At 38.4% G+C, this 15,211-nt stretch overlaps 1 protein-coding gene across 2 annotated transcripts in view; it reads right to left on the minus strand.

Moving 5' to 3' along the window:
- The window catches only part of LOC106942253 (cyclin-dependent kinase-like 5), a 58,528-nt gene extending 45,795 nt beyond the window's left edge, over positions 1-12,733 (minus strand). For both annotated transcript variants that reach the window (XM_015025602.1, XM_015025526.1), the window contains exons 1-3: positions 12,607-12,733; positions 8,551-8,762; positions 3,763-3,797 (exon numbers count right to left, since the gene is read on the minus strand). In XM_015025602.1, the coding sequence (XP_014881088.1) occupies positions 3,763-3,797; positions 8,551-8,614 (99 nt within the window). In that variant the 5' untranslated portion in view covers positions 8,615-8,762; positions 12,607-12,733. The remainder of the gene's footprint in view (positions 1-3,762; positions 3,798-8,550; positions 8,763-12,606) is intronic.
- Positions 12,734-15,211: the final 2,478 nt, after the last annotated feature.

Consider the following 15,211-nt stretch of genomic DNA (forward strand, 5'->3'; position numbering starts at 1 on the left):
TTGTCATTGCAATATTTATCTACTGCATTTTTTCCCCTCCCTTTTTTTTCAGCTGAGTCCTTTGTGTGAAAATCTGATTATTTGTTGGACCTGGTCACCCAAAGCATGCCCAGACTAGCGAGCATCAGCGAGGGCTACCAGGCAGACAATCAAAAGATTACACCTGAACCCTCCACGCTGTGGCGTCAGCCCCCTCGTCCTGTTCCCATCTTCACGCCATAATCGCCCCAGCTGCATCCTCTCTTCATGCACGCATCCCGTGCAGCAGATGCGGCGTCCGCAAATAGATTCGGATTACCGGGAGGAAACAGCTGAAAGTACGTGTTGGAGTATTCGCTTCCCTTCTACATCGAAATCCGCGCATTCTTTGCATCTAATCATTGTGATTAGACGAGCAGCTGCAGATTCACGTGGTGAACTCACTTCTCCTGTCTGGAGCTCTTCCTGGTCCATCGTGAACCCTCCTCTGTGGGCTCACGTGTTGTGCTGCAATGCTAACCCTCAGCTGGTTGTATGTGTTGAAAGCGCGCGTGCTATTTCTGCGGTGCTTTTTGTGCACGCGTAATTATGCAGGCCGGATCTGGCGAGTTAGCTCTTAGAAAGACGTGGCAGTTCATTCACACAAACAATGCAAAGATTTTCCAGATGGCAGCGGTCCACAATGATCGGCGGCCAGAGAATTGAGCCGCATGCTTTTCACACGCCACCTATACGAGGCAGTGTATTTTTAAACACCCCATAAAACACAGAAAACGTGACAAAGAAGGGCAGAACTTAGTGGAGAAATGGTCTTGCTATCAAGCAGAAGGGGCCTTTACTCGGTTCTAACATTTTGAACAGTTCCGTCACGATCGCCGGTGATGGATTTTTGCCCAAGTAAACACAACAAAGGAAGCGCGGCAGAAAGCAGACTCCATCTGCTGTGTGAACCGAAATGAGGTCTATTGATCTGCGTCCTGTTGTTTAAAATGGAGACATTGGCATTTGCAGCTGCCTGGCTGAGTGATCAATCAATTTGAATAATAAAGCCCAGTAATTACAGGGCTTTATTTTTTTTTATCTTGCCCCGGCACTGTCCTTTTTTTCCTTACCCCCCACACCCTCAAATTCTCCTCAATCGTTTCACAATGCTTGCTGAAAAACAAGTGTTACATTTCTTAGGTTTAAACTCAACTCCCTGGCATTGAAAAATGCGGCGGCACAGAGTGATATCGCTGATTCGACAACGTAATGAGGGCAGACGAACAGTTTGCAGAGCGAGAACAAAACCATCAAGAACTTTGAATAAGGAGGTTGAGAAAATGTTTTGTCTCCTTTTTTTTTTTTTTTTTTACAGATTTCTGTAAGTAGGAGGCAATTTCTCTCACTCATATTGGATTGCTGTCAATTTCTGCCACGGCATCTTCCTTTAAACGAGCTAAGATGACAGGGCTGTTACTGCAGTGTGGGCTGTCTTACTTTTCATGGGCTTCCTATTTTTCTTTTATGCAGCAGTGTTTGTGTCCCTGCTTCTCGAAAAACGGGGACACGAAAACAAAATAAACAGCAACAAGACGAACCGGGAGCCATTTTGGCAGAAACGAAAACAGAAGGAGGAAATTAAAAGATACAGTTTCGGAGCGCAGCTCCGTCTCATGCAAAATGATTACAACCAGTATTCCAGCGTTCAGAAGCCTTTTGGTACTTTCCTGCATCAAGACTAATGGGTCAGGTCACAGAACCCTCTAAATGCCTCTCACTCAAAACATTCTTCATCTTACATAACTAGCGATGCACCGATACGATATTAATATCTGTATCGGTCCGATATATAAAAACTTTCTAGATTGGGTATTGGCAAAGAGCAGGATGAAAATGTGCAATATTTTTTGTCTAAAATAAATCACTATATTTCTTTTGACTCCTTTTGGTCGACTTAATGAAATGTAGATGGTGCACAAAAGAGTATACATAATTGTCAATACCTACTATGGTCATAGGTTTAAAAAGAAAACAAAAACACCCCCATTGGAAAGCTGACAAAGAATACTAAAAATAGAAAATCATGGAGAAAAAATAAACAATTGACTCAAGTAAGTGACGGACTGATCACTTGAGGATGGATGGATCGGCGATCAACTAAAAGAAAGTTCATTTGTAGATAAACAAATAAAATTGAGGTTTTACTCCCTTATTGTCACGCTCAAAATATTATTAATCTCTCCCACGACGTCTGTTGCAATTTCAGGGACACTGTGAATTATGCAAATTAGGTGATGAGGTCATCTAGCAACTTCTGGTGACTTTTAGGCCACTTGCCTTACTAAGGAGCTAACGACAGCAGAGGTGTCCCAGGAGAACTGCAGAGAGCAGCCAAAACTCTACTCTTAACATTTATGATGTTCAATAAAAAGTGCTACGTTTATGAATCAGGAAAACAAAGTATTGTCTGCACAACAGTATATGCAACAGCACTGAAATATTTCATGGAACACATTATCAACGAATAATATTAGAACAAAAACTAAATGTGCTAAGGTTAGCGTTGTGCTTCGATAAAGTATGACTGAAGACCAGATCGGACCCACGAATCATTGAGAGAGATTGTGCAAACTATTAGCATGGCTCCCTTTTAACAAACCAATAAATCTGAAACAGGATATTGTGAAAGCTTTAAATAATCTCAAAAACTGTCAGTTCATTCACATGAAGATGCATGTAACCTAAAGTGTGGAGTCAAATATATGTTCAGAATGAATGATTCAGAAGGGAGCGTTTCAGGTGACACGGTATGAGATGTTATAGCAGCTTTCTTAGCTTCGTTAACCTTATTTTGGTATGTTATTTTAGGTCAAATTGGAGGAAAATTATCAGTTCCTGTAAAGAAAAAGATCTACAAAATCCTTAATCTAAAAAGTACTAACATAAAGCATGTAATACAGGTGAAATGTGTTATTTTGTAGCATATACAAGGTATCAATGTACCAAAAGTCCTGATTGGGACAGACGTCCTAAAGCAGTGGTTCCCAAACTTTTTCTTCTGCGCCCCCCCAGTGGTTTCCAAACATTTTCTGCGCCCCCCCTATGGATTACAAATGGCTGTCTGGTTGAAACGACGCGTGTGACGGGGGAAGGGGGCATCAACTTTTTTGGGGGCAAAATGAATGTACGTAGCTGAAAATAGACACCAACATCGGTAGCCAACATTAGCAAGCCATCTTTTAGCTAACATTACCTGCATCCAACAGCTTTACTCAACTCAGTCGGTTAGTTTGGAGGAAAAACTGTGAAAAGTTCTTTGCGTTTTGCTGGTTTGCTGCCGTGATTCTAACACAAACCTACGTAGCTCCGCCCAGCAGCAGCAGGTCTCCTTCACAGGTGAAAACCCACCGCGAGCGTCGTAGCGCTCATGTTGCGTTTAAAGGCGGCTCGGAAAACAGGTTACCACATGTTAACAATGGATTAAACAGTTTTAACTGCTGATAAAAGTGACACAGATATGGGAAGTGTGGAAGCCTCTACTGTATCAAACTGACATAGGAATAACAGAGAGTTGGCCATTCTAAAAACCCAGCGCATACAGTGTTCATGTTTTGTTTTTGTTTTTCATCCAGACGGCTTCCCGAGCCCCCCCTGCAATGACACGGCACCCCCCTCAGGGGGCGCGCCCCACAGTTTGGGAACCTCTGTCCTAAAGTAATAATTAAGCAATCATTCTGAAACCATTTTTTTATGTGTATAATAATATAAAGGACGGGAATGTGATCAAAGTTTTGATCTTACCTTTTGTCTGCACTTCAGAACAACACCGTAAGCACCTGAAACAAAAGCAAAACACGTTAATAATAACTCATCACAGCTATTTCTACTAACACCCAGTCATGCATTCAGATTAACTGAACGGGCAGTAACATCCTCCAACTGACAGAAACAATTATAAGTGCATATATGTCACTTCGGTAACACTTTATTTGAAGGGGGTGAATAAGACTGTCATGACACTGTCATAAACATGACATAGCACATGTCATGAACATGAATAAGCCTTCATGAATATTTATGACTGTCATAAAGCATCATTTGGTAAATTATGACACTTTTAATACAAAGTTGACATTATTCAAAATGTCTTTGTTATGACAACTTGGCATTAACCAAGAAATCATTACTGTTTAAACTTTACCTTTAATAACATAAAGTTACCTAATTTTTAAAGTGCAATCAGTATCAGTAATACTTTTATAACAAATTTATATCAGTAATGATTTCTTGGTTAATGTCAAGTTGTCATAACAACGTCATTTTGAATAATGTCAACTTTGTATTAAAAGTGTCATAATTTAATGAATGACGCTTTATGACAACATTCATAAATATTCATGAAGGCTTATTCATGTTCATGACAGGTGTTATGTCATGTTTATGATGGTGTCATGATAGTCTTATTCACACCCCTTCAAATAAAGTGTTACCGTAACTTCTAATGCACTGGTCAAAGTAGTGAAGCAAGTGTCTAAAAACAACAAAGTATTTTAAATCTTTTTTTGTTTGTTTTTGTCATACTTCTTACACCTTAATCTGATTACATTAAGAACATCTTTAACCTGTAAAAGCACAGGTTGTTCAGTAATAGGACATGAGTGTTGGCGAGCTGGTGTGGTTCTGACGTTATCGACCCTGGCAGTCCCAAACGTGTGTCCCCTGGGGGACACCAGACTTGGACATACCAGGCACATGACAAACTGCTCTGTGCTCCTTCTCCAGTTCGTCAGCTGGTCGTCCATCTCAGCAGGACGCTGCTCTGATACGCAGTAAATACATCCAGACTAACGGGTTGCAAATCTAAAAACGGCGAAACGCCGACAATTTTAACATGCTGAGGACAAAACCCTGTGACACCACAAATATTGTTTCTGCTTCTATCGATCAATCAGTCAAGTTTATTTGTGTCGCACATTTCAGCAACAAGGCAGTTCGACGTGTTTTACATCATAAAAACACACACAAAAAATCAACAATTGAAACATCACATTTTTCCCAAGTGTTGTCATTTACACATCAAATTGTTGGTTAGAGTTTCATTTATTGTGGCACAAATGCAACTCTAAACATGTGGGTTGTTTTTAGTCTAGACTTAAAGGAACTCGGTGATTCGGCTGTTTCACGATTTGTTCCAGATTTGTGGTGCATAGAAGTTTCTATTTGCTCATTTGTGATCAATCGCTAAATATTTAGTGCTTATAAATTTAAATCAAATGCATCAAAGAAACATTTTATTAATGGGATAGTTTTCTTTTGATGTAAATTCTTATGTTCAAGTTTATCCTCAAAGTTGTTTTTTTTATTTAAAAAAATATATATATTGATGATGTAAAATGGGATAAACTGCTTCTTCATTATTAGCAAGCTTCTGCTCTAAAATACAATACCTTGCTCTAGCATTAATATTAAAACCCATAAGTTTAAGTTGTGAGTTTCACATAGTAACTGATTTGTTAAGTAGTACATCATCTGACGTACAAGGTTCATTAAAGCTTTGAAAATGTTGTACTAACATAAGTCTCAAAAGCATTTACATCATCTCTAAAGTTCACATTTGTCCATTTGTTCCCATTCTGTTTTGCAAAATAGCTCAAAGTCAGTCAGATTAGATGGAGAAAATACAAACAAAAAAAGAGTTTTTATCCTGATGGATTATCACTGCTCAATCAAAACTGAAGAAAATAATCCCCCCCCGCCCCCCCGCCTCCACAGCACAATAGCGTTATTTCTCTGGCAATACAAATTCCTCAGATTATATTTTGTAACAAAATAATATAAAGGACAGGAAAACTTTGAATTTTGTGCCTGCGATGAGAAAAGTTCAAGGAGTGATGAACACATTTGTGAGGAATTGTAACTTCGCACCAAACACCAAGCAAGAAAAACAAAAGGATAGTTTTGTGTGCTAAAAGACACTAACCCCACTAATGCATTTCCTAACCACAATCTTCTTTAAAAATAAATAAATAAATAGCGGAGATAGTTACATAAGAGAGCTTTTAATTGCTGGGGTGAACCTACATAAAGCACTTAGCCCTAAGTCATTAGCAAAATTGACTGGACTCCCAATCAATGGAGGACAAAATCAATAGTGCTGAACCAATAGGAACACGTTTGGACCACGCGCGCGAAGGCAGAGGCTGAAGTTGACGTGAGACAGACAAACTTGTACAGCTTTATATTTTAATGTGGCCCTAAAAGCGCAGGGCTCCTTCCTTCCTGAGCGACTCATCGCTGGAGAGGCACTCAGCTTTTTAAATCTCTAACTCAAAGTTTCCCCGTGTCCTCTAGCGGCACGCTACACACACATTCTAAATGTCAGTGTAGGAGCGTGAAAACCGGGACAAGTGGGTGGCCTCGCTTCAGAGCTGCTGCAACTTTACACTGAGCGAGCCGCTCGAGGCAAAAGACGAGCCAGAAAGAGCTTTTCAGAGGGACCAAACTCTCGGACCGACCTTGGTCCACTGAAGCTGACGACACTTTGGAAATGCGGCATGCGTGTTTTATGCAAAACTCACTGCAACGTACAGCTACCGCGTAAAACTTGCTGCATGGCCTGTCGCAATAAGCAACAAATCAATCGCATGACAGATGAAAACGAGTTCGATGATTTCCATTTGCATGACTTATTGCTTTTCTCTCTTTCTACCAAGAACCGGATACAAAAAGTCTGCTGCTTTGGTCTCAACCAGCTCTTTTCTTCTGAAGGACAATTCTGTTTGCGGAGAATTCGTCATTTATTTTATTTGCTGTTTCTGTTGTTTTTGTTTATTTATTTTGGATATTTGAAATGCCTTCCAGTGTTAAATGTTCATTAGAATTTAAGGTGTGTTGATCTTTGAGAATGTGTTCTTCAATTATTAAGGCGTTAGCATTATATCACTTGAAAACGAGCACAAAACAACAATATTATCATTTACCGCAATAACTTCTGGGACAATTTATCCTCCACCAAAATTAGTGACTGTCACAGGTCGAGTAGTACAAATGAATTGTGTTTAATGTCAAAATGCAATCTTTTTGACTATAAGCTATTTTTTTTATGTAGATCAGTATTAAAAGAAAACTTTATTTAATCAAAGTGAAGTTAAATGTTGTCATAACTCAATTTATGCAAGAATCTTCACAGAGTCATTGCGGATGGTGACACTGTGAGCAGGAGGACTCTCCAGTAGCAGTCAGTCTTGCAGTGAATCAGAAGAGGCCTCTGACTGAAGACTGTTGCTGCATCATAACCATCATGACATGCTAACAGCTCAACTTCCTGGCAGCAGAAACTATGTTCCTGTAACACAGTGGTTCCCAAACTTTTTCTTCTGCGCCCCCGATGGATTACAAATGGCTGTCTAGTTGAAAAGACAGTGGGGGGGGGGCATCGACTTTCTTGGGGGCAAAATGAATGTACGTAGCTAAAAATAGACACCAACATCGGTAGCCTACAAGGTACTTGTTAAGCTTAAGGTTCTGTATTGATATTAGCTAGTCATCTTTTAGCTAACATTACCTGCATCCAACAGCTTTACTCAACTCAGTCGGTTAGTTTGGAGGGAAAAACTGTGAAAAGTTCTTTGCGTTTTGCTGGTTTGCTGCCGTGATTCAAACACAAACCTACGGGGGCGCGCCCCACAGTTTGGGAACCTCTGCTGTAATATATCCTTGGGTGACACCGTGAGTATTTGGCGAGCTCTGCTAATCCACCTGGTTTGCTTTTGCTGTTCCTCTTTGAATCTCTCGTCGGTGTGGTTAGGATCCCGGGCAGAGAGCGGCTGAGTCAGGGTTCCGATCACAGCCCATTATTATCGATGAAAGAGACGGCTTGAACTTCCTCCTTCTGTCTCTGCTCTCTGGTTTTGCCCCGTGTCCATGAACCCTCCTCTTCATCTCCTCTGGGATTTTGGGGGGTCACAGTTCAGGTATTATTTTGGCTTTTGAGATGCTAATCAGCTACTCCTGGCTGTAAGAAAACGCTACCTTGTTGCTACGGTTACGCACCAGCAACGTGAAAAAGCAACTGGCGCGCAGCATCCAAAAGCAGAGGGAGTAATTGTGAAAACGCGTCAACCAAAAACAATTAGAGCAAATGTCTACAAAAAAAAAGGACTAACATCAAACAGCTACTCTGACACTGTGAGATGCAATTCTGTTAAACTTCTTTGTAGACATTTAGTTCAATGATTTAAATAAATTAAGCAATTGGAGTGCCCAATAAACATTTTCATATTTTTTTCAGGTTAAAAACGAACAATTTGGATTTTATTAAGATTTTATATTACAGACCAAAAGGGAACGGCATATTATTGCTAAGTAGAAGGAAAATGATGTGTGTCGATATTACTTGTGTTTTGCACATCTAAAGAATGTTTTGAACGTTCTTTGCAAAGACAGCTCAGACTCACGATTAGATGCAGAGTATCTGGAGGTTAATCGTGGTTGTAACCAGAAAGAAAAAACAAAAAGCCTGATCAGAGCATTTCTGGTTTGTACTCACTGTTTTTGACAGATCATATAAAAACAAATAGTCAACCTTACCTTCACCCACAATCCCAAGGACTTCAAATTTATTCATTACATCACAGATGTCAGGAATCTTCATGAAGTCAAAGGTATGATGTGTGAGGTGCACGGAGCTCAGGCACGGGGGCCCTGGCTACAAGACGGCATGCGGCAGCCAGCTGGAGGCCCCACAGACGGCCACATCTTCTGTAATCCATAATGTGGACCTCATGCCTTCTCGTCTTCACCTGCAGAAAAGCACGGCACCAGATTAAAATGGCGTAAACAGCTCTAATGGTAGCAGACAGTATTACTAGGGAAAACTGTTTAAACCATCATCATGGCAAAAATCATGGCGTAAACTGCTATCTACAGTAGGAGCCGCTACTACAGTTCACAGTTTTCAAAACTGCTTAAATTCACCATCATGCCGTTCCTAATGTTTAAAAATCCTTAAAATGATATGCCAGAAAAAAAATCTGTTTAACTGATAGAGTAACTCAGCACCACCCCTAACTAGCCCCTGGTTCACTCAACAACAAAAAAAAGGGTAAATTTGGAGTCATGGTGCAAAAACTAACAATCTCTGTTATAAAGTTATATAACAACAGATTTTCTACACTGGAAAAACGCAAAACCTTATCAATTATTTTTGGTTCTATCTCAGTACACTTGAGAAAAGACAAAACTGACTAACAAGTAACTTTTCAGCAAGCTACAGGAGCTTGTTTTAGGTAAATAATTCCTTCATATTAACAAAAAACTGCTAGTGAAATAATCAGATTATAAACCCTCAGTGGAAAAAACCTTGTTTATAACTGACATATTATTTCTCTCACTTCCTTTAATGTTTGCATATAAGGCTCCCTAACGCAGAGACATTACCATTCAGACCAATGGATTTTATAATAAATACCTACAATATGACATCCAGGGATTGCTGGCTGGCTTAAGTGAGAAACTACATATCCAAACCACATGGCGCTTTTACTGTAGGTTATCGTACTGCGAGTATCTTTGTCAGAAATGAAGTGAACTCTTCACACAGTTCAGTTCTGCTCCCCTTTTCAAGCTGAAATCTGGTGAGAAGATGGGCATAAAGAAGGATCTAAATGAGCACAACGAAGGCTTTAAATCACAGTCCCAAAACCAGTGGATCCCACCATTTATAATCCTCTTTTAACAGACCTCCCTCGCCTGTAAAATGCCCTAATTATTCAATTTCCTCGCTCCCAGTTTATGCCGCGAACGTTCTGCCTCATAACTTAAGTCTTAAGTATTGCCCGTTAGGCTATAACTGATTATATTATTAGGAATATTAGCATAAATAACACAGCTCTGGAGCAACTGAAGACACCACGCAACACAGACTGTGGGGAACTCTAAATATTGCGTACGTACCAAAAACTGACAAGAGCTTTATTAACAAAATAAGAAAATGTTGAGCTTTAGATGTGCAATCAGACTTCTTCTACTGTTCCTGCCTTTTCAGCAGAACGAAACAGAAACCCACACGCACATCCTTAACATGATTAAAGCTCCTCCTCTGGTATCCACGCACTCTTTTTACGCTTATTGAATCAGATAAGGCTCCAGATACCACTTTCCCCATTTCATCTTCCCCTTGCCGGAGAGCTCAAGGACTTAACCATTGCCTACTCACACTCCCAGTCTCCTACGGTGCTGTGGCCACTGGGGCCGCTCATCACTATGCAAAACCTTGGCACCAAAAATAAACTCTGTCTCCCCGATCGCTAAATATTGCTGTGTGGTCTTATCTCACTCAGCCAGTGAAGCATCGATGAGGGTGAACTGACAGCAACTGTTGCCAATTTTAAAGAAGGACATATTATTAAAAACACACACATTTCATTTAGTCACCTGCAGTCGTGTGTTATCGTATCACTTGGCATACAACCTTTTGGTTTTAGAGCAGATTTAAGCCATTTCCTTACATCCAGAAGGCTTATATGATAAGAAAGGCACTGAGCATCACCTTGGATCTTATATTTCTGTCTGTATAAACAGAATGACTCATGCGTGGTAATGGAGGGAATGTGTCAAATTGATGGTAAAGCCTATACATGTGGTGTGTGTTGAGTGCCAAAAGTGCCATAATAATAATAATAATAATAATAATAATAATAATAATAAATAAATATATCAGCAAATGATTATTTGCATACATCCTCATTAATATCCAATTGGAAGCAATAATTTAATAAATAAAGGAATGTATCCATTGTTCAAATTTAATGTAAGTAGAAAACCAGTTCGGCATTTATTGTTATTTTGTTGGTCCTATTCAAACTTAAGTTGTTTATAAATGTATCCTCTGATTGGTTAGCAGGCAGTTATACTGATAAAGTCAGTTGTAACCCCGACCACAAACTTTAATCGTTATGGTTAAAATGTAAAAATAAACACAAGAAACTTAAAAAAAAGAAGAAGTTATTTTTGGATTAATAAGGCATATTTAGGTAAGCGTATAGTTAGGTTTTTCTGTATTTTCTCTCAACTGTATTTAACTAATGACGTACTGGAAATTGTACACAAATCTAGTTTGGTTTAAAGCTGAACATGCAGAAGTGCACAGTACTACCAGCTGCTGTGTCATTTTTAAACGCAAGACGAAAACAAAACTGTGTGATCCGCTAGCTATCACTAAAGTCTGCTTTTTAAAGAGAGTTAATGTTCCTTATTCAGTGGAATTAAACTAACTTTTATATCAACATTTATATAAATAAACTCATTATTCTCAAATGTCAGAGGTCTTATTCTAAATAACAGCTCTGATCTTTTTCAGGTGGTCTTATTGTTTTTGTAATTTATCGATCCAAGCACTGGCACTACCTGCTCTCCTTAATTTATTGACAATAATTTAACCAAATGTCTAATAATTTTTTACTAGCTACTCTTTGAAGTTCTGAGAATTTTTTTTATTACATTTGAAAAATTCTGACAATTTTTGAATAATTTGAAAGTTTATCAACAGATTCCCTCACCTGAGCTGTGTGTTGGTGCAGATCTTCCAAAGTCACTGTGGCTGCTTCTCTGGACTGAACAGTGCTCTTTGAAATGTTGTTTTCAGTTCTAACCCTGCTTTCTTCATAACCTGTCTGACTTATTTTGAGTAAAAAAGGCTAAAAACAAATGCATGCCACATTATTCAGCTGTTTACATATGTTATATTTTGAAAACTCAGCAATTTCCTCCCATTTCACAAATATGTGCTACTGTGATGGTCTACCACATTACTTCATATATATATATATATATATATATATATATATATATATATATATATATATATATATATATATATATATATATATATATATATATATATATATATATAAGTAAGTAAGTAGCTGTAAAATAACATAATACTTAACAGATTAAAAGGTGGGGATAGTTTTGCAAAGGAACTGTAGAAAGTGATTATTGACGTATTTATTGATTAAATTTTGGCACTATTAGGACGCCGTAAACCATCACAGTTGTTGCAGACGCTGAAACGGATCTGTGCTCATTAAAATTAGACAAACTGATGAGTATTTCTCTCTGTATAACAACGTCACAAAATATTTTTTTGGAGGCTCCACGAAAGTAGAACACACAAATGGAACATAATAATGAAGATATAAGAAAAGCAGATACTTGTATTTCACACGGACTCGTCCTGACGCCTTTCTATCATTCTCAACGCACTAAACATCAGGGCAAATTGTGTGTGTGTGTGTGTGTGCGTGTGTGCGTGTGTGCGTGTGTGTTAGCAGCGACTGCCCACAGGATAAATGTAGCAGCCTCATTTTTAATGCAGAGCAATAAATCCAACAAGTCAAACAGACAGTGGCTATCAAGATAACTTAATATGAAGTGCCTCATTAGCAGCTTTCTAACCTGGTCTCGCTCTAATTGGGCTCTCACAGAACCACTTGTGTCTATTCTGGTTCCCTCAAACATACATTACAACAAATTAGCCCAAAACAAACCGCAAGCTTTTGCTATTTTTGTTTTGGTATTTAAAATATTCTCGCTCCACAAAAAGCTGTCAAGTCTCGTCTCGATAAGATAACAGAAACTACTCACTCAGTCAGTATTTTTGGGGGGCAAAAAACGATGGAACCGGGCCCATACATACATCCACCCACCAACGACGATGTTTTCATTGCAGCAAGCGACTACAGTAACTGGATCGTGCGGTTGACAAGCTGCAAGCGCATCGCCCAGGCAACAGCTTTGACGGGCACCGCCGTCGACCAATGAGAGACGTCCGAGCGCTTGTTTATGTGCACGCCCCCTCCGTGAGGGCCAATCAGAGAGAGTTCTACGGCTTCACGGGGAGAGAGGGGGAAATAACTGTGTTGCGGTCTGTGAGGGTGTTTCGTGTGAAGTGGGAAATGATTGTTCCAAATTCTCTATTACATAATTCACAAAATCGCACCCTGCGTCCACTATAATAACATAATTCATCCAGGGGTCATTACCGAGGGCTTGCAGCTGCAGGAAAAGTATATCATTAAAAAAAATGTGGGGGGCCATAAATTCCTTCAGCGTGAAATAAAACATGACAAAAGACAGGGACAGGTGTTTGCAGGTGTTTGTGATGGCGTAATAACTATTTACTTTCCCCCCATATCTACAGCCTGCCCTGTGAAAATTTGTTGTTGTATAATAACCTTTTTCTGACTGGCATTCACACTCAGTCTATGCTGAGCTCATAATTGTGAATAGGGAGAACTTCCCAGTTATTGTCAGAGTTGGGAAAATTACAAGCTAAATCTCTGCAGCATCTGTGTTTATCTTTATGTCTCATGCCAACTTTAGGATTCTCTGGAAAACTTTCTCAGCATTTCTCCTGACGTATGCTGCCACCTTCAGGATTTGACCTGTAACTGAAAGATAAAATCAGCAATTTCTTGTTATTTGTCCGTTTGGGAAAGTACAATCCTTCTATGTACAAACTAATAACGCTGGTAGGGATATAAAAAAAAATTAAAAAAAAAAACCAAAAAAAAAAAAAAAACACTCAGCAGGCAGAACTATTGAAGGAGCTACAACTAACTGGACTAGTGATTTGTATGTAGCTATTTTCTGGGATTGTCAACTGAGGTGCTGCCACTGCTAACTTTATGGGCTTAGATTTTCTTTCCAATTAAAAACACCATGGACCATGTTTGGTTTTGCTGGAAGTGCTTTTCCTTCCTCGTTTCAAAGGTTTCATTTCTTTCCACTGTTGCCACATGCATGGATATTATGGAGAATTGCTGCAAAGTCATTTAACTATTATGTGTGCATTTTTGTTACATACTCCAATAATAATAATCAGTCTAACATTTTATATATAAAACAACCAATGTTGGAAATTTCGGAAAATTTGCAGTGACGTCCTATTGACTTCATCTAACAGTAGACATTACACTGAAAAATAAATGCAAACTTTTAAAAACCAAACTTGATATTTGAAAATGTCAATTTTAGGAGTGTTTTTGTCAACATTCTGCAAATTTCACATTCTAAAGCTTTGCTGATGATGAAAAAGCATTTTAATGCAATGAAATTGAAAAATCCTGAAACAATTCAGCCATTGTGTCCTGCAGGGAACGCAACAAGATGAAAATGCAAAAAGTCCAGTGAAACAATCATGACTTCATCTAAGTATAAAAAAATACATCACCAATAAGTAGAAGTGTAACATATCTGTTTTTTGTTGTTGTTGTTGTTGTTGTTGTTGTTGTTTTGCTATTAATAATAGAGAAACAAAAAACTTGTTTGATTGGTAAGCTGCAGGTGTAAAATATACACATTTTTGACATGGATTTTTTGCATTATTTTGCTGCTAGTCATGATAGAGGTAACCTCAAATACAATTAAATTAAATTTAAATTCAATACTTCAATTATTATAAAAAATAAATAAAATAGTAGGTGATTAGCCAGAAGAGTAGTTAAAAAGAAAATCAGGCAGACAGGTATTTTAAATGCAGAAAAAGGAAAACATTATAGAAAACACAATAGAGTTGTAGAAAAATATATTGAGTAAACACATTTTTGTGTTGTAAAACTGTGATTTAACTGAGCGTGGTGCACATATAAGAGAAGAGATATTGTTGCAACTTGTATTATTGTCAGTTTGTGTTTCATGTCAATTTCCACAAACAGTAATAGATTTTTGAGAAGTGATTCTCAGAATCTATCTTTTATTATAATAAAGATTTGAACTGATAATTTTTGACTTATCAATTTGATTAATAGGGCAGATGATGTAAACTCTTGCGGAAAAAAAGGTGGGTGGGGAAACCACGGCAGTTTGAAAAGAAACCGGACTTGGATTATGAATCATTTGCAGATCGGTTCATGTGATGACGCACATGAACCTGGAAGTGCTTAACTTTCTTGTATTAATGAAAGTTTGCACTGTGACCTGTGGAAACTTTTTCAAACATTCACTGTTGAAACGTAATGACTGTGCTCTTATGCAGAGTGTGATTGTTTAGCACACGTTTTTCCATAAGCTTAATGTTTCCCAAAGACAAAAAATGTTTTTTATATTATTACAATTTATTGTGTGGGGGTTTATATATATAGATTTTTTTATTTTATTTAGATAACTGTTACGCTTTTACGGGTTATGTAATTTCCATCACGTCACGTGACGTATTTCCTCAGCAGCGCAATTATTAGGATTTTTTTTC

Source organism: Poecilia latipinna, unplaced genomic scaffold, assembly GCF_001443285.1.
Source record: "Poecilia latipinna isolate Pla-1442-1.1 unplaced genomic scaffold, P_latipinna-1.0 Scaffold7, whole genome shotgun sequence".
Taxonomy (NCBI): Eukaryota; Metazoa; Chordata; class Actinopteri; order Cyprinodontiformes; family Poeciliidae; genus Poecilia; species Poecilia latipinna.